Source organism: Schistocerca serialis, chromosome 1, assembly GCF_023864345.2.
Source record: "Schistocerca serialis cubense isolate TAMUIC-IGC-003099 chromosome 1, iqSchSeri2.2, whole genome shotgun sequence".
In the NCBI taxonomy this organism is placed as follows: domain Eukaryota; kingdom Metazoa; phylum Arthropoda; class Insecta; order Orthoptera; family Acrididae; genus Schistocerca; species Schistocerca serialis.
In genome coordinates, this window is record NC_064638.1 from 748,967,072 (window position 1) to 748,991,659 (window position 24,588).

Genomic DNA, 24,588 nt, shown 5'->3' on the forward strand with positions numbered 1-24,588 from the left:
GTATGCCTTTGAGTGTCTGTGTGGTTTTGCGTGCGTGCGTGCGTGTGTGTGTGTGTGTGTGTGTGTGTGTGTGTGTGTGTGTGTGTGTGTGTGTGTGTGTGTGTGTTTGTGTACGTACTATTGCTGGAATAGGAGCTAGTGCAAAAATGCTAGTGTGAGTGCTGTTTTCTGTTAAGTGTTCCAAACATCAATGCACTATAGGTGAGTGGTTGCCATTCCCTTATTTTATGCATTGCTCCATCAAGGAATTTCCATTATTGATATTAATTGTATCAAAAATACACATACTGCAAATATTACATTAACTTTGTTCAAAATATCCATTTGCTGTTTTCAGAGAATGAACATGCCTACGAAGAACTTGAAAAAATGAGCAGTGTGCTTCCGACAATGTGGTTGGGCTCACAGCATGGGTACATATACGTTCATTCTGCTGTTGCACAGTGGAGGCGTTGTCTGCATTCAGTGAAATTGAAAGACCCTGTGCTGAGTATAGTGTAAGTTTTTCCTCTTAATCTTTATTTAACTAGAAGATACGAACTTCAGAATTTGATTCTGTTGCCCTGCACATCAGTGTACGACAGAATCTAATTTGTAGAACCTTTAGGGTTGCAAATGAAGTTGCTGCATTTCCTGTTATAATACAAGGGCGAGGTGAGAATGTTATGACATATTCTGTGGACCTCTGCATCTGTGCTAACTACTCAGTGAAGGGGTGTGGATTCTTGCATTTTAGGTGTTTATCATATAGAGATGTGGCTGGCTCTGGGAGTTCAAATCAGCATGTGTGGATGGTTTCTTCCACTCTGGGGAAGATCAGGAAATCACATGAAGCTAGGACAGAACTATAGGGTAGCTGAGGAACTTTCTAGAGTCAGTACATCTCAAACAAAAACTTTATATTCACCTTCTGATGAGTTGGTGTCTTATTATGATGCAGCAGAGTCCTGTAGGGTTGGTGAATTACAGAATACAGACCTGAAGTTAATATTTCGACTTCACACAAGAAACAATGGCAGCAGTGTTGCCACTCAGTGTTACAGAAAATAGACTCAGTTATTATAGCCAAATTTTACCGTCTGTCTCAACAAGAGGTATTCAGACATGGTATTGTGTGGTAGAAATTTAATGTTATCTCTGCAATAATAGAACACATGAAAAGTACTGCAACATTTGATATCACGGCAGTTAAAGCTGATAGCTCAGTTGATGTACCCCCTTCCCCTTACCAAGGAAGAGGTAAATGTAATTAAATTAAGTCATTAATGAAATGTAAAATACAGGATTGGAACATTTGGTCTACTGTTTCCAACAAAGACAAGTTAGAGAGAGAATTATATGGCCAGTATATAATGATAACCTGCTTGAGATATGGTTTAAGTCTACCAAGCCAATAATATTTAACAGATTTAAGCTAGTGATATTCAACAGTCCACATAGAAAAAGTGACATAACTGCATTGATCCAGCATGGTATCATGTGTAACATATTTGATTTTAAATTATGCATAACAGATCATGCAGTCGCTATTACAAATTCAGTTGAACTCCTTTACATGCAATTTTTTGTCTGGCTTGAACTTACCAAGAAACAGAGTTGGGGTTGTGAACTGTGACAAAATCTTCTAAGCAGTTGGGTCTTCCAGTATTAGTATACTCCTCAAAAAGAGTTTCACACCACCTGAGTGTGTCTGTGAACCGGCATGGGCTTAAGTTCAGTGGTAGTGGGCTGTGAAAGAATAAGTCTTCATGAATTAAAAAATAACTTTACTGTGAAATAAAAAAATTGCAATATTAAAGACAACCTGTTTGAAAGTTCACATCTTTGTATCTTTCAGAGGTTAAAGTCCGCAGCTGGAAAACATTTAGTTTCATATTGCTATATACTGTACACTGCAGCATACTTATGGATCCTCCTCAGAATGCTCTCCACAAAGTGTTTGAGACACTACGACGCATGCTATTGGAATATTAACCCAACACTGAAATGTTGACTGTAGGACTGGGTTTAAGGTTGGAGGATACAGCCCCAATACTGCACAGCCCTCACATTGCCCTCCATAGCGATGAAAAGGCATCCAGACATCCATGGATGATAGTATTCCAAAACATGAGTGACTGACTTCTCTGTGGAACCCATGGAACTTGCTGATGTCATCGGGACTGCTCTAAAACAGTATTTTGATTTTCTTAAAGATTTCCAACACAAATTAACTCATTGAATTAGTGTTGAGCAGTGACATAAAGTAAGAATATCTGTTGAAAAACACTCATAACAAAAATTCTGTGTAAAATTTGGATAAAAATTTTGGTACCTGGAGTAGATGATACAAAATTATTAAGATCCTTGAGAAAATCAACCACGACCTACTCTTTTACCTGGTATGCAAAATACGGGTTGTAGCTGAAATATCCTCAAGAGTTCAAGAACAATATCGCAATCAGAATAAAAAAGAAGGCGAGTGCTGATAGATATGTTTTTCAGAACTGTTAGTTTAGTAAGTCATGTTTTGCAAAATACTAACAAGAATTTTGTACAGTAGGCTGGAAAGACCAGTTAAGCCAACCTTGGAAAAGATTAGTTTTTGTTTGTAAAATGTAGGAACTTGAGTGGTAATATAGGCACTATTATTTATATTAGAAGATAGGCTGAAGAAAGACAAAACCACGTTTATAACATTTGTATTTTTAGAAAAGAAACTTTGATAATTTCGACTGGAATACCCATTCTGGAATCCTAAAGCTATTATAGATCAGAAAACTTGATTCATTTCACAGGCTGTTGAGCCCTGTGGCTGTGGATATTATTATTTTAGTAAATACAGACACCTTTTTTATGTATTTTTATCCAAGCAAATACTAGTTTCAGGCTTTCACCCATCTACACTACTGGCCATTAAAATTGCTACACCGAGAAGAAATGCAGATGATAAACGGGTATTCATTGGACAAATATATTATACTAGAACCGACATGTGATTACATTTTCACGCAATTTGGGTGCATAGACCCTGAGAAATCAGTACCCAGAACAACCACCTCTGGCCATAATAACGGCCTTGATACGCCTGGGCATTGAGTCAAACAGAGCTTGGATGGCATGTACAGGTACAGCTGCTCATGCAGCTTCAACACGGTACCACAGTTCATCAAGAGTAGTGACTGGCGTATTGTGACGAGCCAGTTGCTCGACCACCATTGACCAGACATTTTCAATTGGTGAGAGATCTGGAGAATGTGCTGGCCAAGGCAGCAGTCGAACATTTTCTGTATCCAGAAAGGCCCGTACAGGACCTACAACATGCGGTCGTGCATTGTCCTGCTGAAATTTAGGGTTTCGCAGGGATTGAATGAAGGGTAGAGCCACAGGTCATAACACATGTGAAATGTAACGTCCACTGTTCAAAGTGCCTTCAATGTGAACAAGAGGTGACAGAGACGTGTAACCAATGGCACCCCATACCATCACGCAGGGTGATATGCCAGTATGGCGATGACAAATACATGCTTCCAATGTGTGTTCACCGCGATGTTGCCAAACACGGATGCGACCATCATGATGCTGTGAACAGAACCTGGATTCATCCGAAAAAATGACATTTTGCCATTCGTGCACCCAGGTTCGTCGTTGAGTACACCATCGCAGGGGCTCCTGTCTGTGATGCAGCGTCAAGGGTAACTGTAGCCATGGTCTCTGAGCTGATAGTCCATGCTGCTGCAAACGTCATCGAACTGTTCGTGCAGATGGTTGTTGTCTTGCAAACGTCCCCATCTGTTAACTCAGGGATCGAGACGTGGCTGCGCAATCTGATACAGCCATGCGGATAAGATGCCTGTCATCTCGACTGCTAGTGATACGAGGCCGTTGGGATCCAACACGACCTTTCGTATTACCCTCCTGAACCCACTGATTCCATATTCTGCTAAGAGTCATTGGATCTCGACCAACGCGAGCAGCAATGCCGCGATACGATAAACCGCAATCGCGATAGGCTACAATCCAACCTTTTTCTAAGTCGGAAACGTGATGGTATGCATTTCTCCTCCTTACATGAGGCATCACACAACATTTCACCATGCAGCGCCGGTCAACTGCTGTTTGTGTATGAGAAATCGGTTGGAAACTTTCCTCATGTCAACATGTTGTAGGTGTTGCCACCGGCGCCAACCTTATGTGAATGCTCTGAAAAGCTAATTATTTGCATATCACAGTATCTTCTTGCTGTCAGTTAAATTTCGCATCTGTAGCACTTCATCTTCGTGGTGTAGCAATTTTAATGGCCAGTAGTGTATTAGCATAAAACATATTTGAGTCTTCAGTCAGTACATAGTTAAAACATTGAAACCAGATTGTATACTGCAGCTGTCTGTCTATAGCACATCACATGTTGTATATTATGATGAACTGCTTTACAGGTGTAATTAATTTGTACTCTGCTTCTTATTATTCAGATTTTTGCTTTTATGGATGTGGCACAAATACTGTTTTACTTCTATTTTGCACAAAAACAGTCCAGTATCCACCATGTTGCCGTCTACTTACAGGTTCTGCTACTGCTACAGTGAAAGCTATGTGTTACATAGTGGTTCTGTATGATTAAAAAAACTGAAATGTTTAGTGTGAATGTGCTGAGTACTCTATGGTTATTTAATAAGTGCATTAGTGACTATTTAATTAGATTATATGGAGTATTATAAAAAAATAATATAGCACATTTTATACACCAATATTAATATTACATTTTTTCCCTCACAGTTGGAATGGCATTTGTAAGCAGTTTAAACAGAACAAGTGATTTACATTATGTAGAAATATTTTACGCATCCTATGGCCTCACATTGGATTATGTTTTTTCATGTGTGTACATTAGTGTGTGGTTGTAGAAGCAAACCTCAGATCATCTAAATTTATCAAAATTTTGTTTGGTAACTCTGTTGGTCACTTAGGATGTCATTGGGAATGTATATTTGTGTGAATAAATTTCAATTTCTTCAAATAAGTTCATCCTTTTTCATTTGTTGCCCAGGTAGAGTATTTGTAAGTTGTGAGCTATGTCTATCACTTGATGTTTATCTTCAGCTACATGTAGGGCAAATGCAGATTTTCAGAAATTTTTTAAATGAAGGGCGTCAGTGTGTTCCCATAATCGTATGTTGAAATTTCTTCCTGTTTGGCCAATGTGTGTCTTTGAACATGAATTGCAGCTATGTTTTATATTCCTACTAGATTTTATGGCTTACTGTTATTTTTAATGTTATCAACGGGTTTCCTTTAACTTTACTATCTGTATAAAAACTGTTTCTAACATTTCTTCCTCAGAAAAGGTTCACTACTTCACATGACAGTTTCCCTAAAAATGACACCCTTGCATATTTTTCTGTTAGCTGTGGTGTGGTGGTGTTTAGTGCTGGTTTGTCTTTGTGGTTGGTTATGTGGGAATTTACTTTACTATTTATCTCATCTATTAGTTTTGGACTGTAGCCATTATTGTAAGCATTTTCTTTAATGGTGTTTAGTTCATCAATTTGCTCGTCTGCTTCTAATAGGGTTTTGTGCATTGTGTTGTGCATTGCTCTGTAAGTAGCTGTTTGTGCTTGTCTAATTGGTACGAGGTTTTATTGATTGTGGCATCTGTGTATGTTGGTTTCCTGTGTTCTTGAAATTTCTGTTGTTGGAACTACTTGTGTAAAGGTCAAGGTCATTTAAATGTTTGGTTATCTGGTGCTCAACAGTGAAGATGATATTCTGATGCATTTGATTCATTCCCTGCATGAGGTCCTGAAATTCTTCTTTTGTACCATCAAGTAAGATCAATATATCATCAACATATGCTATAATTTATTATTTTGTTAACTGTCTGGGGTCTTTCTTTAAAGAATTTACATTGTAAGTTGTCGATGAAAATATAGCGAGTAAACTGGCAAGGTAGCTGCCCGTAGCTATGCCGTCCTCCTGCTGGTACATTTTCTTACTAAAAGGGAAGTAATTATGTGACAGGACTAATCTTAACAAATTGTTGAACTCTTCTATTTCTGGTAAAGACAAAGTTTTGTGCTTAAGTTATTTTTAATTATTACCATTGTTTTGTTGAAAGGTATGATGTTAAGTGACGTGAAGTTAGCTGTCTCAGGAACCAGAATGTCCTTTATACAATTAATTATTTCTTAACTATTCTGTGCTGAGTATATCTTTTCAAATTTGAATTTGTTTCTGAGGCTCTCATTGAGTTCCTTGCTGATTTTGTAAGTTTGACTGCTCTGAAAATTGACGATTGGGCCTATAGGGCAAGACTGTTTGTGACTGTTAGGTTCTGCTCCTAATGGTTGTGTAGAAGGACGCATAACAGTACATTCATTTATATCTTTTGCAGTTAATAGGAAGTCACTTTTGATCATCAGATTTATAAGTTTATTCTGTAATTTAGATTTGGGATATGACCTAATTTCTATTGTATTATTTCTGTTGAAGAAATAGATGGTTTTACTGATATATTCACTATCGTACATTACAACAACGTACCTACCTTGACTGGTTTCACTATTAAAGCATTATTGTCACGTAGTTCTTTTATTATTGTTTTTAAGTAGTGTATGGTCATTGCCTTTCAGGTTACTATGCGAGATATAATACACTAGGAGTGCAAGGTTATCTGCAACTTGTACAGAAACCAGAATGCAGTTGTAAGAGTTGAAGGACTTGTAAGGAAGGCATTAATTAAGAATAGAATAAGACAGGGCTGTAACTTGCACCCATACGTTCAGTCCATGCACTAAGCAAATCGTAAAGAAATAGAAGAACCTACTTGTAAAAAGGAATTAAAGAGGAGATGGAAAAGGACTAGGAAGGCGAGTTGGATGGAATGAATAGTGTGTTGAAAAAATGATAAAGTTCAAAATCAATAAAAGTGATTCAAAGACGATGGAGTGTAGTCAGATTAAGTTGGATGATGGTGTGTGGAAATGTTATTAGCAAATGAGGCACTGAAAAAAGTAAATCAGTTTTTGGGCATCAAAACAAAGAACCATAACAGAAGTAGAGGGTGTAATATGTAACCTGGCAATGACAAATAAAACTTTCCTGAAAAGGGAAAGTAAGTTAATATCAAATATAAATTTAATTTGAAACTTCCTCTCAGATTAAAACTGTGTACCAGTCCAAGACCTGAATATGGGACCTTTGCCTTTTGTGGGCAAGTGCTCTACTGACTGATCTATCCAAGCACAATGCATGACTTGCCCTCACAGCTTCATCTCCACCAGCACCTCTTCTCCTACCTTCCAGAATTCCAACACTCATTTTTAATCTGTCAGTAAGTTTGAAATCACTCTGCTACAGAGTGAAAATTCATCCTGCATAAATGTGTTTTGAAGTCTTTTATGAAAATATCCACCTTATATGGAAGTATAACATGCATGGTAAATATTATGATAAGAAGAGAATAGAAGCTTTATTTGTACGGTGTTACAGGTGAATGCCAAGCACTAGATGTGTAAATGTGATAAAAATTGAAGAGGTACTGAATCAGATTTAGGGGGAAACATATTCATAGCACAATTTGATTTAAAAAGAGTAGATTGAGAGGTCTATTTGCCGAAATGAAGCACTGGCACTTTCAATCCAGGAGACACCATATAGGGGTGTATGGATATATCAATTTCTGGCATTTTGAAGGTGGCTGATTCCTTTCCTTCTCATCTCATCCAGCAAGTCTTCCCTGACGCGAGATCCAGGATTTCCTTAACATTTATATGTGTATTCCCCTGCCAACGTATGATAAACAGATTTTTATCTATCCAGTTAGATTACAGGGTGTCTGTAAATTAGTTATACAAAAGTAATCTTTAATTGTCAAAATGGTAATTACTTACAAAAATGTAAATTTTATTCCCACCTAACACTATAATTTCCCAACATTCCCATTCATGGCATGTACGAATGACTTATTCTAACAGTCATCATGGCGCTGTGTAATGGTACAGAATTTGCAAAATGTTGTTTATGGTTTTGTGAATCCAAATCTGCCATTACAATTGAGAAACAATTCAGGACTAAATATCACAAGCTACCACCTCAGACAAATTGTTATTGTTACAATCGTTTCACCAAAACTGGCTGTGTATCACGTAGGATACCCGATCAGTGTCAGCCAGCAGTCTCTGACACAGAAATTGAACAAGATCGGCAGTCTTACATTCATAGCCTGGGTAAATCGAGGAGACGTGCCAGCTTGGAACTGAATGAGTCTAGTGTTACAGTGTGGAAGGTATTAGAGAAATGCCTGTCATTCAAACCTTACAAATTTTAACCCTGACCTGATGTACTATGTGATACACAGCCAGTTTCTGTGAAATGAGTCAGGGTGTCTATGACCCGGGACAACCGGGAGATCCAGGAATAACACGGGAATTTTTTCATCCAGGAGAAAACCGGGAAAACCCAGGAATTTTTTAGAAATCCGGGAATTTTTCATTTATTAAGTTTTCAGTTAATTTTTTGTAATTTTGACTGGTAAGAACCGTGTCTGCCAACAGCAGAATGTGTCAAAGGCTTTTTAGTACCTTTACCCCCTTCAGGTTACATAAATGTGGCTGTTGGCTGTGTATCAGTAGCAGCAACCAGCCACATGGTACCCGGAAAAATTTTACTGGCGCGCCCAAGCTGTCAGATTCACGCGTGCACAGAAGCTGTCAGATTCACGCATGTGCAGCAGGCCTGGATCTAGTGGGGGTGACGGCAAACCGGGGTGTCCGAACCGTGCGGCAATTTCAAGGGGGAGGGGGCAAATTCATTTTCTTGAGGAAAAAAAACTTGTTTCACAAAGCACCTAGCATCCAGCGCATGTCTATCGATTATTCATATGACTTTGAAATTCACCCCAGCTGGTTTTTGAACACATTCCAAGTTGATTTCTGGATGAATTATGAATTGATTTTTGAATGCGTGCATATTGTACATGATGCCTCTGCCAGGGGAATCGTTGTCACATCTAGAAACAAACTTTCCTGCAGACAAAACGTAATGAGGCTTTACGAGCTGAGAGGAATAAAACTGAACTGGATAATGCTAACTGCTGCTTGTTTATGTGGTTGATTCAGTTTGCGAATGTTCAACATTGTTATAATTACTAGCAAAATCCATAGATTCAGACTACCAGAGTGGAAATAAATGACTATCAGGAATAACAGGTAAGAAAGATTACGTATTATCTTCTCGGTATATCCAAAAAAGTGAAATTTTGACAGAAAATTTTTGGCCAGATCGCTACACTAGACAGAGCCAGTTGCAGTGCCCGGTTAGCACTGTTTAAGTTCCATTCTGGAAGTAGCACAGGAAACGCATTGTACGAATTCGTAATAACGATTTACCAGAGAATAATCTCTTGACAACTAAACCGGTGATTGTGGCAGGGGTAGTAAAGTTAACGGGAGAATGAGTTTTGACAGTGGTAGGAATAGTTACAGAATTAGTGATGATAAGACTGTTTGTTAGAACGAGGAAGGAGAAGAAATGGGGATATCACACAAATTATGGAAGAATATGACGATTCCAAATTCATACAAAAATTTCGTTCTATTTTCGGTCTTATGCATGAGAAGCTGGACTGCATGAATGAAATGTGAAACTATTTCCTAACGTAAAGCTTTTTGCTTGTAGTAGGCCAAATATGTATTCCCTTTTTGACACTTCGTGAATTATTTTGTCGTATTATAAAAATGATCATTATTGCCAAAACAGTGTCACTTATTTGGTGTGTGTTACAATTGCTGCAATATTAGAAAGGCCTATTTTGTTTTATCTGGCACACAGTGACAAAATAGATGTAATCAGATCGAGAAACCACACCAGTTTTGGATACTAATTGTATTAACAGCTTTTTCAATATTAGACAACAACAATTCCATTTTTCACGTAGCAAAATGTTTGACGAACTTCGATAAGGTAATAGTTCTTTCGCAGAAAGGAAAGAACTCCATGTAAAGCTGCAACTGCTGAAATGAATCTATTTCTAACAAATTGCGGGAAAATATTGTGAATTGTTGTTCGAAAAGTGTTATTTTCAAAGTAAATTTCCTTTTACGCAAGATGAACTGTGCGAGAATGTACGATGAATTTCCTAAATCACAGTGTGTTTGCTCTCTTTTAAAAATCAACTCTTTGATGACGAGCCATTTAGAACAATTTCTAGCCCAGAAGATCAGTGATTTATGTCGGTATTAAAAATTTTACTGGCATATTTGTGTGATGTATCTTAAAGTGTAACGTGCGCTAAACAAATCAACATTAAATGTGAAAGCTTAGCTTCTCTTGTAGGTTATTAATCTTAGAGACAAATATTATATGTGAAAGCTTTGCAACGCTATGTATATTAATTTAAACCATTAAATTTTCCTGTTGGTGGAATTTAAATTTATACTTTCGTAATACGAAAGATATTTCTTGTTACATATTTGGGTTTTAGGTTTTCATTGTGAGGTTTTTGTTAAATCACAAGCTAAGTCAAAAATTTTTTATGAAGATGATTGCCTTCATTCGATGTGTTTTTGGAAGATGCATATTTTTTGTTACTTTGCAGTCTTATCATAAAATCTTGCTGCTGCTGTTGCTGGCTGCAGTGTTCTTAATGACGAAGTTAAATCCACCCTGATTATTTTGTATTGTGATTGAAACTTTTGTATGCTTATTGAATACATCTTGTAAGCAATAATCTGATAAAAGCTTGACAGTATGCTCCCAGTAGTTGAAAGCCTATTTTAAATGGAATGCTTTATTTTTGCTAGGCATGTGCAGGGTCGTGTTTTGGCTGCTCTTGCAAATGGTACAGTTGCTGTATTCCGTCGAGGCTTGGATGGGCAATGGGACCTCAGCAGTTATCATCTGGTGGATCTCGGGAATCCACGACATTCCATTCGCTGCACGGTGGCTGTCCATGGGAAAGTGTGGTGTGGCTACCGGAATAAAATTCATGTTCTTCATCCGAGAACACTTGCTGTAGAGGTTTGTATAACATTTAGCTTCAAATATTAAAGATTTAGTGTTTTGCTTGATTGTGTTGGTAAAATGTCTGCTAATATGATATACAGTATTAGTTGGTATCTTTAGATTGTTTCTTTTTCATTTGATAACTGTGTTGAGTAGTTACAACAAGTGTGGCTTGTGATTTTCGTACTGAGGAAATTGTGACGTTTATCAATTGAAGTGTTAAAAATCTCCTTTCTTTTCATAATGAGCTACTAAATGACACTAAAAGCTGACTCCAAGATAAGATGTGTAGGTACTATACTGAGCTGTCAATGTCACATTCTCCAAGACCATATGATAACAAATCCTATTAATAAGGAAGAGTTTTGGAGAGATCTTTGATGTGGTGTACATTAGCTTCACTATGTGTTTAATGTTTTTCATTTTTTCAATACTGAACTTGAAATGTCGGTGTTTTTTTGTGTGTTTTCATTTCATGTTGTTCACAAGTTTGCACAATGAAACTGTAACATTTTGTATCGTCATGGGTCCTGTGCTATGATTAGTATTTGTGAAGCTATATGCTTTATTTGTTTGCTTTTGTATTTATACTTGCGTATTACGAAAGTGTGAAATTTATGTTATATGCCACTATAAAGATCTCTCTGAAACACATCATTTTTACTATGTTTGAGTATGCAAAATTGTCAGGAAAAGTGATGTTGGTGGCTAAAAATGCTCTGTTGAAATTATGTATACATACTTGCATGGATTTGCACTCTGTTCATTCTTGATTGATGTTCGAGTCTGGTTTGGGCACACTAGGCTCTTTTACCTGAACTTATGTTCCAAAACTTTTTAATAAAATGCTCATTGAATTCATATTGTGCTGTTTCCAGATTCTTGATATGTACTATAGTTGTTTGTAAAAAAAGAACTCTGGCACAACACACTCAAAAAAAAATTGCTAATAACACACTTTATATCAAAAACGCCTTCAACACGGAGGGAAATTCTTGGCCACTAAAGATAATGGGACAAGTTTGGCACGCTTATTTCCTGTAATCATTTGTGGAACTCCCGCTATGTGATGCAACTTATGTCACTGTAATCTAGTTCACTGTAGCTAGACATTTGCAAACTTATCACATCTCTCCTACAGCAGATAGTGCCAATGCCAGAAACAAAAACAATCTTCATTACTGTCAAAACATTAATATTGAATGCTGATTAATGATACTTCAGAGCATATAGAGAGATACAGAGACGGGGATTTGATAATGAAGTTTCAGCCACCCTGTTGATTTCCTTTTGTTGTAAGCAGTGTAACTTGAAAATCGTATGGAAGTTGATAGGGCATCCTTAAGCCGAATGGACAGAGCCTTCTGGAAGCCCATAAGAACTGTATTCTGCAGAAACAATGCTGCAGACCTCTCCTACGTGGAACTAACTAGCATTTCAAAGTGCAGACTAGCTACTACCCGTATGAAAAACCAACACTTAGTATCAATATCTCTAAGTAGTTGACTGTCATTATTTAAATCCACGTGGGAAATATTCTAAATGCATCCTGATAATTTAAATTCTGTGTCATTACTGAGAAATATGTTTTACTAGATCTTTTGGAGCAATTCCCATTCAGAGCCTTTAACAATGAGCCATGCCTGAGTTACAGTAATCTTTTCCAAAGAAGTAAACCTTATTGGCAAGTTTATGGAGAATCCTTTATCTTCATTTAAATCTATACTCTGTATATCAGTGCGCAGTGACTGACAGAATGTAGTTTTCATTGTTCCCTGTATTAAATTTCATAACATTTCATTTCTGGGCCAGGTATTTTTAGAATTACTCCTTATATGATGTGAGAAGTGTAAACTTGTTTTCACATTTAGTGGAAGATCCAGTGAATGTGGGGTTTCACAATACTTCTCAGTGTGAAACAACATCTCTGCAGATTTTCTCTCTAGGTTTTCACAGGGTAGTAGGCATTTGTAAAATTAACAATAAGGATGACCATAGTTAAGATAAAGTATAGGAATGGCCTAACTATTCTTATATCTGTGAGTTAAACACCAGTCCTAGCTTACCTGCTATCCTTCCTTCATTCCTGTATCTTTTTTCTTTGTTTTCTATCTATTTTTATTTTTTAAACAGAAAATAAAGTACTTTTCATGTACAGCTGTGATTTAGGAAAATTACTCTGCCAACATAGAGCACTGATGATACCAGGGCTCATCTATTTTGCCTTCTTGGTGGCATAAACATAAAATAGCTTTTCTGTTTTACTTGTGCATTACCATTGATGTGACACATTATACTGTCAGAGCTACTGACCAAAGTCTGTGATTATCTCAGAGGTGATCGCTTGCTTGTTCATTGTTATTTATCCCACAGTAATGTGGGAATCTCATGAAAAAAATTACAGAAGTGCCAGTGTATCCAAACAAAGAAGGAAGAAGTTGAGAAGGGAACATGTGTAGACATGCAAGGGAACATGTGTACACATGCAAGGGCTGTGGGAAGCACTTTCCAATTCCAGAGGGGATATGATGCAACCTCTAGGTGCTTTTATGTAAAGCCCTTGGATGAATGCTGTTTTAGATGATGACTGACAGAATGTAGTTTTCATTGTTACCTGTGTTAAAGGTTCATACCATTTCAGTTCTGAGTCAGGTGTTGAGGAATTACTGCTTATATGGTGTGAGAGGGGTAATCTTCTTTTCACATTTAGTGGGATATCAGTGCAGGTGAATCTAGAGTGACAGATATTTTTGCCAGTGCTTCAGTTCTGTATCACTAGATTACAGTTCCGTCTTGTAATATTATTATGAGCTTCTAAAAGAACCTTTCCTGAATAATTACATCTTCGTAAAAACACCAAATTATGCTAACTAAATTTTTTTAAAAGCATTCTGGTATCATAATCATCAGTGATCTAAATGAACCATTTGACATGCCTCCACCCCAGAGATTTCGATGTACAGCCATGCTGCTCCTCCATGCGTTCTAATAAAATCTACTCATCTTCCATTAGGTTGTTGTCTTACTCTTTCTTATCTCTTGGAATCTGACAAAGAATTTCCATTGTTTGCCAACATTCATCTAGCTGTATGTCCCACCAAACCCCCGTTTGATTTTCATTATAGTCATAATTACTTCTGACATTAGTCTATGGCCTGATGCATTTGTTTGCTTACCTGTCTCTCCTAGTAATTCCTAACAGGCATCTCCCTCCATTCCTTGCTGAGCAAACTTGGACTTCAGAATGGTTTTCTCATCAAGAAATGCATTTCTCATTATCATAAATCAGAACTGGCTATAGACACTGATTGTAAACATAAATTTAGTTTGAAAAACTAGTGTATCAAAAGTTCTACTGCCTTAAACAGAAAAAAAAGAACTTGTCAACTAGTTCAGTGACTTCATTTTTGATTGTGCAGTTTTATTTGTGACGAATTGAATGTAAGTCTTCTAATACTTTATCATCCAGACCATTTTTTAGGGTGCTCTGTTAAATATTTCAATTCATCATTGACGTTTATCTGTACTGGGGACAAATTGCGAAAAATTAATCAAATATCTTCTGTCTACACTTACTTCTTCTTTGTTTTTTTTCTGGTTTAAGTATCTGAAACCTTTCACTAGGACTCCTGAAAATATCTTTCATTATTTGAAATCTCTTTCAATTCTGAGTTTGACATTTTCCTAAAGAAGTCAAGTGGAAGCTGTAATGTTCATACTTCCCATCAGCGCTTTTTTCTGAAAGGCTGTTAGTATAGATTGTATTGAAATCAAGTCAAAAACTTTATTAAAGCAAAATAAAATAAACACATTAAAATTCTCTGCTCTCGTGATAATTCTGGCCTCAACATACAGTAACATACTGTCCCCACACCCTCCGCCCAACAGTTTACTCCTCCTGTGCCCTGTCTACTCCCCATTCTCATCTCCCACCCTCTTTGTTTGCCACCCTCTGCCAATGCACCCACCAGTCTTTCCCCACTCCTCTCTTTTTCCGCTCCTTTGTTCCCACCTCCCCGCCCCACAATCTCATGATACTGCGCCTGACGCTTCTCCTTCCCCGCTCTCCTCTAGATTGCTGCTTCCATCCCATATGATAGTTATAGTTGCATTCTGGTCTGAGCTGCCGAAGTTGGCAGTCCTGTGTGTGTGAGGTGTGCTTCCTTGTGTGTATGACTGATGTGTGTTTCTCTTTTGCTGATGAGGGCTGTTGCAGAAAACTGTGTGTAATAGTCTTTTAACTGTGCCTGTCTGCAGCTTAACGAGTCATCTTTACAGTGAGTAGCAGTCTGTCTTTTTCGTTCATTTTTGATAAATCTAGGAATACTTAAGTGATAATATTAACAATGTAGGGGAAGGTGGATTGTTACTTTCCATAAAGATAACATGTCAATCAGCAGAAAGGAATAATCAGGACATTTATACATAAGCTTTCTGCACCAGCCTTCTTCAGAACAAGAGAAACACACACCATTCACTCATACAAGCAAGCACACCTTACTCACACCAACACTAGCAGCTCAGGCCAGAATGCAACTATCACATGGGATGATAGCAATCTGGAGAGGACAGGGAAGGGGAAGGGACAGCAGTGTGTGGGTGGGGGGAGAGAAGCATTGTCTGGCGGAGTGTGCAGGAACTAAAATGCCAGCAGGTGCAGCATCAGGAAGTTGTGGAGCAGGCAGGTGGTGAAAAAGGAACAAAAAAAGGAGAGGAATGGGGAAAGATGGGCGGGTGTGTTGGCAGAGGCTGGCAAACAGAGATTGTAGAAGACGGGGATGGGGAGGAGGTGATAGGACAGAAGGGGTGGAAACTGTTGGGTGGAGGGTGTGGGGATGGTATATTACCGTAGGATTAGGCTGGGATAGTTGTGGGTAGTGGAGAATGTGTTGTTAGGATACCTGCCATCTACACAGTTCAGAAAAGCTGGTGGTAGAAGGGAGGATCCATATGGCTCGGGTTATGAAGCAGCCATTAAAATGAAGGATATTATGTTCAGCTGCATGTTGTGCCACAGGGTGGTTTACATTGCTCTTGGCCGTAGTTTGGCAGTGGCGATTTATCCTGGTTGGTAGTCATACCACTATAAAAGCTGTGCAATGATTGCAGCAAGGCTGGTTAATGACACATTTGCTTTCACACGTGGCCCAGCCCCTGATCAGATAGGATAGACCTGTGACAGGACTGGAATAGAAAGTGTTTGGTGAGTGGACTGGACAGGTCTTGCACCTGGATCTTCCGCAGGGATATGATCCTTGTGTCAAGGGGTTGGAATTGAGGGTGGTATAGGGATGGAATAAAATGATGTGAAGGTTGGATAGGCAACAGAACATCACTTTAAGGGAGTGGGAAGGATCTAGGGTAGGATGTCACTTATTTCATGGCATGATGGTAGGTAATCAAAGCCCTGGTGAAGGATGTGGTTCAGTTGTTCCAGTCTACCCTAGTATTGGGTGATGAAGGGGGGGCACTCCTTTGTGGCTGGTTATAGGAGATGGTGGGAGTATTGAAGGTGTATGGAGAAATGGCATGGGAGATCTGTTCGTGGATGAGGTCTGGGAGATAGTGAGTGTCTGTGAAGGCCGTGGTGAGACCCTCACCATACTAAGCAAGGATGTTCCTGTCACTGCAGACATGCCATCCCCTGGTAGTCAGGCTGTCTGGGAGGGATTTTTTGGTGTGAAAGGGACATCAGCAGTCAAAAAGCAGGTAATGTGAGTGGTTGGTGGGTTTAAAGTGGAGTGAGGTGCAGATGGAGCCACCAGAGAGGAAAGAGGTCAGTGGCACATTAAAGGACCAGGTGAAGCAGATGGAAGAGAAGGTGTTGAGGGTGTGAAGGAATGAGGATAGGGCATCTTGGCCCCAAGTCCAGATCGTGAAGATATCATCAATGAATCTGAACCAGGCCATGGGTTTGGCATTTTGGGAGGCTGTTAAGATCTCCTCTAGATGGCCTATAAACAAGTTGGCATAAGAGATGCCATGCAGCTGCCCATGGGTGTGCCACAGGTTTGTTTTTATACCTTCCCTTCAAAGGAGAGGTAGTTGTGGGTAAGGATAAAGTTAGTAAGGTGTATGAGGAATGAGATAGTGAATCTGGTGTCTGAAGGATGTTGGGAAAGGTAATGTTCAATGTTGGTTATAGGGAGGTGGCATTATTAGTGACAAAAATTGGAGGGGGGGGGGGGGGGGGGGGGGGGAGAGTCAGCGAAGGAAGTGATTGGTATCTCTGATGTGGTATGCTAGATTACACACATCTAGTTGTGGTGTTAGTCAGTGAGGGTCAAAATTCTATCAGTGGGGGCACAGTAAACATCCACAACGGTGTATACAGGATTGTTGGATTTGTGGATTTTGGGGAACATGATGAAGGTTCGTGTGCAAGGTGTCAGGGGTGAGGAGGAAAATGGATTCATGTTATCAGTTCTGGGGAGGACCTGAGGCTTTAAGCAGGGACTGAAGGTAGTGTTGGGCTTCTGGGATGGGATCACTTTGGGGGAGTTTATAGGTAGAGGAGTCAGATAATTGGAAGAGACCAAATCATAACAACAATGGCGAAGCCTTTGCAGATGGGATGATTAGGTCAGGATTGATTTGAGGTTTTGTATGGCTGTTCTTTCTGCCACTGAAAGGCAGTATCTGCAGTGACAAGAACTCTCTTGCCTAGTTTGGTGAGGATCTCACAAAGGCCTTCACAGACAGGCACTATTCCCCACAGCTAGTCTGCAATCTCCCATGCCATTCCCCCCCCCCCCCCCCCCCCCCCCCAATTCTCCCGCCACCCCCAAGAACCAGCCACAAAGGAGTACCTGCTTCATCAGCCAATAACATCCAACTGGAACAACTGAACTACATCCTTTTCCTGGATTTTGATTACCTATCATGGTGCCCCCAAAATGAGGGACATCGTATCCGAGATCCTTCCTACTGCTCCTAAAGTCGTGTTCTGTCATCCACTCAACCTCCACATCATCCTAATCCATCCCTATGCCACACCAATACCCAACCCCTTGCCACAAGGATTACATCCCTGTGGAAGACCCAGGTGCAAGACCTGTCCAATCCATCCACCCAGCACTTCCTATTCCAGTCCATTCACAGGTTTATCCTACCCCATCTAGGGCCGTGTCACTTATGAAAGCAAACATGTCATTGACCATCTCTGCTGTAATCATGGCACAGCCTTTATATTGGTATGAGTACCAAGCAGGTGTCCACTAGGATGAATGGTTACTACCAAACTATGGCGAAGAGCAAAGTAGACCACCTTGTGGCACAACATGCTGCTGAACATAACAACCTGCAGTTTGATGGATGCTTCACTACCTGAGCCATCTGGCTCCTCCCCTCTACCATTGGCATTTCTGAACTGTGCAGATGGAAGTTATCGTTACAACACGTTCTTCTCTTCGTAATTATACCAGCCTCAACCTACAGTAACATACTGTCCCCACACCCTCCACGCAACAGTTTCCACTCCCTCTGGCCTGTCACATCCTTGTCATTCCTGTCTCCTACACTTTTGTTTGTCAACCTCTGCCAACACACCCTCCCATCTTTGCCATCTCCTCTCCTTTTTCTACTCTGTTTTTCTTGCCTCCCTGCCCAGCAACCTCCTGATACTGAGCCTGTTGGCATTCTAGTCCCTACACATTCCACCAGACAGGGCTTCTCTTCCCCCACCCGTACGTTGCTATCCCTTACTCTTTACCCTTTACCCTTCTTGCCCCCTCCAGATTGCTGCTGCCATCCGACATGATAGTTGCATTTTGGCCTGAGATGCCAGAGTTGGCAGTTGTGTGCTTGCTTGTGTGAATGAATGGTGTGTGTTTCTCTTGTCATGATAAAGGCATGTGTGTAGCTGTCTTTTCATTGTGCCTGTCTGCAGCTTAGAGTGTTACAGATAACAGTAAGTAGCAATCTGTCTTTTTGTACGTTGCTGATATTCCTACCTGGAGCTTTCATTGTTTAATTAAGTGCTAATTCATACGTATTATCCCATTCCATAATGTCATTCATCGCTTAAAAGTATTTCATTGTGCTATACGCAGTTCTAAATCCAAATTGTTCCATTACCTGAATAAAATCTACTTTCCTTTTGCCTGGTTGGTGATAATTTTAGTGAATATCTTATAGGTTCTTCTCTGTCCACTTTCTAGTGAAGGAGGATAACTACAGCATTGTTCCAACTGCGGAGATTTTTCTTATTCTGCATATGTTCTGCTACGAACTTAAAATTTTGTAAGATATTACCTTTTTTTCTACCTTTAATTATTTCAATTAAGAGTTTTTGTCTTCTGGCCCTTTTCCTATTAAGTCAGGTGATGCAGTGGTTAGGACACTGGATTTGGATGGATGACATTCAAATTCACATCCAGCCATCCAGATTTAAGTTTTGTGTGATTGCCCCCATATTACCCCAAGCAAATGCTGGAGTGGTTCCTTTGAAAGGGCATGGCTGACTTCCTTCCCCATCGTTTCCTAATCTGTTGGGACCAATGACATCACTGTTTGGCCCTCTCACCCAAATCATCAATGGCATCTCTGATTCTGAATACAAAACTGGTTTGTTTGAGTTACACTGTACTTAGTGACTGAATTTATTGTAGCATCTGTAAATGAGAAGATAAAGACGAAGTGGCATCCAAATAATAGGATTTTTTCCATTATTCAGATTGGTGGCAGGATTATTTTAGATATAATTGCTATTTGTGTAATAACTGGCATAGTCTTATAAGGAAATGTAAAAAATACTGATGGCACAGTATTTTGTGAGTGAAGAAACATGAGCGTTCTCTTCCAAATCACTTTCTTTAGTCACTGTAATCATCTCAATAACAACTGGCTTATCATCATCATCATCATCTTTTTTTTTTTAAACCCACATTTTCGCCATTTTGTACAATTGTAATCAGTTTCATCCGCACCCTAAGTAATATATGTTGCTGCTGAATGTGACATCAGATGTTTGCTTTGAGAAACATTGAAAGTTAATCAGAATTACAACTTACTTCTTTCTTAAATATCTAAATTGGATGATGGCTATGTGAATATGTATAGCACAAAATATAACAGCTGTGCCAAATTATAGTAAACTGAAACATAGGGAATAAAATAAATTCTGCCCTTTCTCATGAAGGGAATAAAGAATAAAAGTAATAGAATAAGAAAAAGTGATACAAAAAATAAATAAAAAGCTTTCTTGTACCGCCACCTCTTTAGTTGGTGATAGAAGTGTAATGTTTAAAAATAATGGTAATTTCTTGATGGAACATTATGTGAAAGGCGACCACGCACCTGACCTCTTACCAACTGATCTGTGTTGCATAGGTATATGTAACAGCACACTATTAACTGGCTTTTGTGCTCTGTATCTTCTGGTAAAAAGTACACACCTACCCCCTCCCCCTCCTCTCCCCCTCTCACTCCCCCTCTCATTCCCCCTCCTCCCCCCTCTCACTCCCCCTCCCTCTCCACCCCTCCCTCTCCACCCCTCCCTCTCCACCCCTCCCTCTCCACCCCTCCCTCTCCACCCCTCCCTCTCCACCCCGCCCCCCACACGCGTGCATGTGTGTGTGTGAGAGAGAGAGAGAGAGAGAGAGAGAGAGAGAGAGAGAGAGAGAGAGAGAGATAGATGGGGGGGGGGGCATTGGCCCTATTATGGGAGGTTAATGACTGTGTTTTCAGATTTTTGTTGACAACTGTCCAGTCAAAAATGTATGTATGTATATGTAGTTTCAAGAGTAATTGTGGGTGCTTCAAACTTTTTAAATCACTTTTGTATTGTGCAAAAAAGAAAAGAATAAACTGAGAAAATACTAAAGAAAGATGAAAATTTTTTATGTGATTGCTATAAGAAGCAACAAGAAAATTATTACCATGTGCCAGGTGGAAGTAGTAGAAGTATTTTTATTTTGATCAAACATCTCTTTATCAGTGTTAACTGTCCTTGTTTGTGTGAAAGTATTACTTTTTATTATTTACTGTAATTCTGCTTGAAGTGCATGGATTTACCTTACAGAAATCATTTGATGCCCATCCTCGGAAAGAGAGTCAAGTTCGGCAAATGGCTTGGCTTGGTGATGGTGTTTGGGTGTCAATACGCCTAGACTCAACCCTTCGTCTGTACCATGCCCACACTTACCAACACCTTCAGGATGTGGACATTGAGCCTTATGTCAGCAAGATGTTAGGTTAGTGACAACTAGCAGTGATGCTTGTAACGAAGGCACTGGCTTAACTTTGGGTGCCTTAATAATCATTTAAAAGCAGTGTATAGATGCATGCTGCAGTGTGGAAGATTGACGTATTTCAGAGCAGGATTGTTTTCACATTATAGAATTACTTTCACACTGTTATACTTGCATGTTATCATTCTGACAATAACAGTAAAATACTTCTAGTGGATCTTCCCTTTCAAACAATTGAAATAAATGGGCCGTGGAGAATGTAGCAGAGGAATTGTAAGCACTTTGTGCTTATTAGTTTAAATTTATGTGGTATCTGCAAAAAATTCTCTGCTGAAAAGTGATGATACAATTTTTTCATCCAGTCATCTTCTCTCCTTCACAGAGTTCCTTAATACCCTTAAAAAAATTTGTTGTATGGAAGATTTGTTCAGATAATTTGTGCACAATATAAGGAAATTACAGAAGTGGCGTGGATGTCAGTCACCTTTGAGACTGATTCACAAGAACTAGGTACTTTGATTCTTGGTCAACAGTAGTGAACAATAGGTATCATGTTGTACTTAGTTTTGCTAGGTAACAGTGAACTTACAATGGTTAAAACTCTTCATTAAAAATTTAATTATGATGCGTAACTTCATCAACAGTTGTTCTTGCACACTGTACAGTTAATAAGAGCTAGGAGGGAAAAGACTAGTAAATAATGTTTGGACTTCAGTAAAATGAATAATTTATTTTAAGTTAACAAGCAAAATAATGTTTCATTTAAGTCAGCAGAGCATTGATAGTGTCAACAATGCAAGCAAAAAACGCTCAGGTTTTGAAGTACTGACCTCTGAAATGGCTACATTTTTCAGAAACCTATGAGATAATGAGAATAACTGAAACATAAATACAAATAGAATGTTTTTGAAATAGAATTATCAGTCTCATTACCTCATTGTTTTCTGAAAAACGTAGCCATTTGGGAGGCCATATGAAGTGCATCAATTCTTTATTCCTGAAAAAAAAAAAAAAAAAAAAAAAATCTATCATCCTTTCTAACTGTGCTAGACAGAAGTGATAAGAAATAAGGTGGTTTTTTGCAGAACTGGTGAGGAGAGTAATATGTGGAAAATACTGCTTAGAAGAAAGCAAACAATGCTAGGATATTTGTTGATAACTTCCATGGCATTAGAGGAATCTGCTAAGGGCAAAAACTGTGTAGGAAGACAGAGATTTGGAATATATGCAACAGTAATGTAGGATAATGTACAGAAAGTTCTGGTTGAGAATAATGAATTATTTAGGAATAAAGGAGACGATTCACCTAAAGACATAAGTGCTGCATAGTCATCAGATACACACACACAAGGTACGGAGCTTTACTTTGCTAGTTTTCAGAATGGAATTCCTTTCTCAAGCTGTAGGAGAAACACACTCACATGCACATGCCTGTCTCCCTACATTGTGCTCAACTGCCAGCTCTTTCCTAGCCCGTGGTGAGTGTAATGGGGTGAGGTGGGAGTGCAGTGTGGGGTGGTGCGAGAGATGGAGAGAGGCAGGGAGGTAATTGGGGGGAAGTGTCTGCGGCTCGTGAGAGAGTGAGGAGCTGTCTGCGGGCTGGCTAGGGGTGCAGGTAGATGGAGCATGTGGCAGACAGCTGAGCACTCAGTTTCACAGACTAGGGAGTGACATGGCAGCACACAACTAGCTGACACATACTGGGTGGGTGAAATGAGGGACATTCTACCCAAGATACTTCCATCCCGTCCCAAAGTGGTGTTCCACCACACACCCAAACTCCGCAACGTCCTAGTCCATCCCTATGCCACTCCCACCTGCAACCCCCTGCCACTGGGATCATACTCTTGTGGAGGACCCAGATGCAATACCTGCCGAATCCACCCACTCAGCACCTCCTACTCCTGCCCCATCTCAAGCTTATCCTACCCCATCCGAGGTCGGGCCACCAGTGAAAGCAGCCATGTTATACACCAGCTCTGCTGCAACCACTGCACAGCGTTTTACAGTGATTTGATAACCAACCAGCTGTCAAGCAGAATGAATGTCCACTGTCAAACTGTTGCCAAAAAACAAGGTGGACCATACAGTGGCACAACATGCAGCAGAGCACAAGAAGCAAGATTTTAATGGCTGCTTCGCAACCCTTGCCATATGAATCCTCCCAGCCACCACCAGTTTTTCTGAGCTGTGCAGAAGGGAACTATCCTTACAGCACATCCTTCGCTCCCGTAACCTCTTGGCCTAAATCTAAGGTAACTCACCCCGCCCCCCCCCCCCACCAAAAAGTGTGTGTGTGTGTGTGTGTGTGTGTGTGTGTGTGTGTGTGTGTGTGTGTGTGTGTGGGCGCGCGCGCACGCAAACACACACACACACACACACACACACACACACACACACACACACACCTTTCTTATTACCGCTGCCCAATATGTGTCAGCTAGCTGTGTGCTGCCATCTCATGCCTTAGTCTGTGAAATCTAGTGCCACGTGCCCCCTCTACCTGCACCCCTAGCTAGCCCACGGATGGCTCCCACTTTCCGAGACACTAGACGTTTTCCCCCAACCCACTCCCTTCCTCCCGCCTCTCTCCATCCCTCACACCACTCCACACTGCATCCCCACCTCACCCCAGTACACTCGTCATGGGCTGGAAAAGAGCTGGCAGTCGAATGAGCACAATGTAGGAAGACTGCGTGTGTGCGTGTGTGTGTGTGTGTGTGTGTGTGTGTGTGTGTGTGTGTGTTCACTACGCAATGCTTCTGCCTTTAGGTGAATCATCTCCTTTATTCCTAAATAATTCATAAATAATGCAGGATGTTGGATGTAAGTAATACTCTGATATGAAGAGGGTGGCACAGACTGTGACAAAATAAGCTTAAGTGTTTTTTTTAATATTTCCATCTACAAAAAATAACATCAGAGATAAACAGGAGATGAAACGACGACAAAATAAAACAATGTAATTCTATGGCTAGGTGCATAACATAGACAGTCAGCCAATACTGATGTTGTGGAAATACATTAATCCAAATTATGCTGCATCATAAAGGAATAACTAGAATAAAATTTCTGTTACATGACTAATTTTGAGAAGATATCGCAAAACTGAGACACCGGATGTTTAGGAAAGGTGCCATGACACCGTGACACCATCAGTAGTGACAAAACCTGTAGAACCAGATCCATTTGGATGCCGTAGTGAGACATCACAGTGTGCTCTGGGACAAATAGAGGCTGATGTATGTGAAGGGCAAGATACACAAGACAGACATTCACCGTGTAGCACTGTTTGGCACAGAGTGCTAGACAATAAATGTCACTAATGATATGTGTCTCCATATTAAGAAAATGTGTGTTCCACAGTGGGTAAAGGGCATTTTCATACATTATCTGTTTGTCTGGCAGAAATTTGGCA

At 39.8% G+C, this 24,588-nt stretch overlaps 1 protein-coding gene across 13 annotated transcripts in view; it reads left to right on the forward strand.

Annotated features, from left to right (window-relative positions):
- LOC126481976 (C-Jun-amino-terminal kinase-interacting protein 4) overlaps positions 1-24,588 on the forward strand; it is a 271,973-nt gene that overhangs the window by 128,324 nt on the left and 119,061 nt on the right. For all 13 annotated transcript variants that reach the window (XM_050106008.1, XM_050106016.1, XM_050105951.1 and 10 more), the window contains 3 exons: positions 338-497; positions 10,779-10,995; positions 21,002-21,173. In XM_050106008.1, coding sequence (XP_049961965.1) covers positions 338-497; positions 10,779-10,995; positions 21,002-21,173 — 549 coding nt within the window. The remainder of the gene's footprint in view (positions 1-337; positions 498-10,778; positions 10,996-21,001; positions 21,174-24,588) is intronic.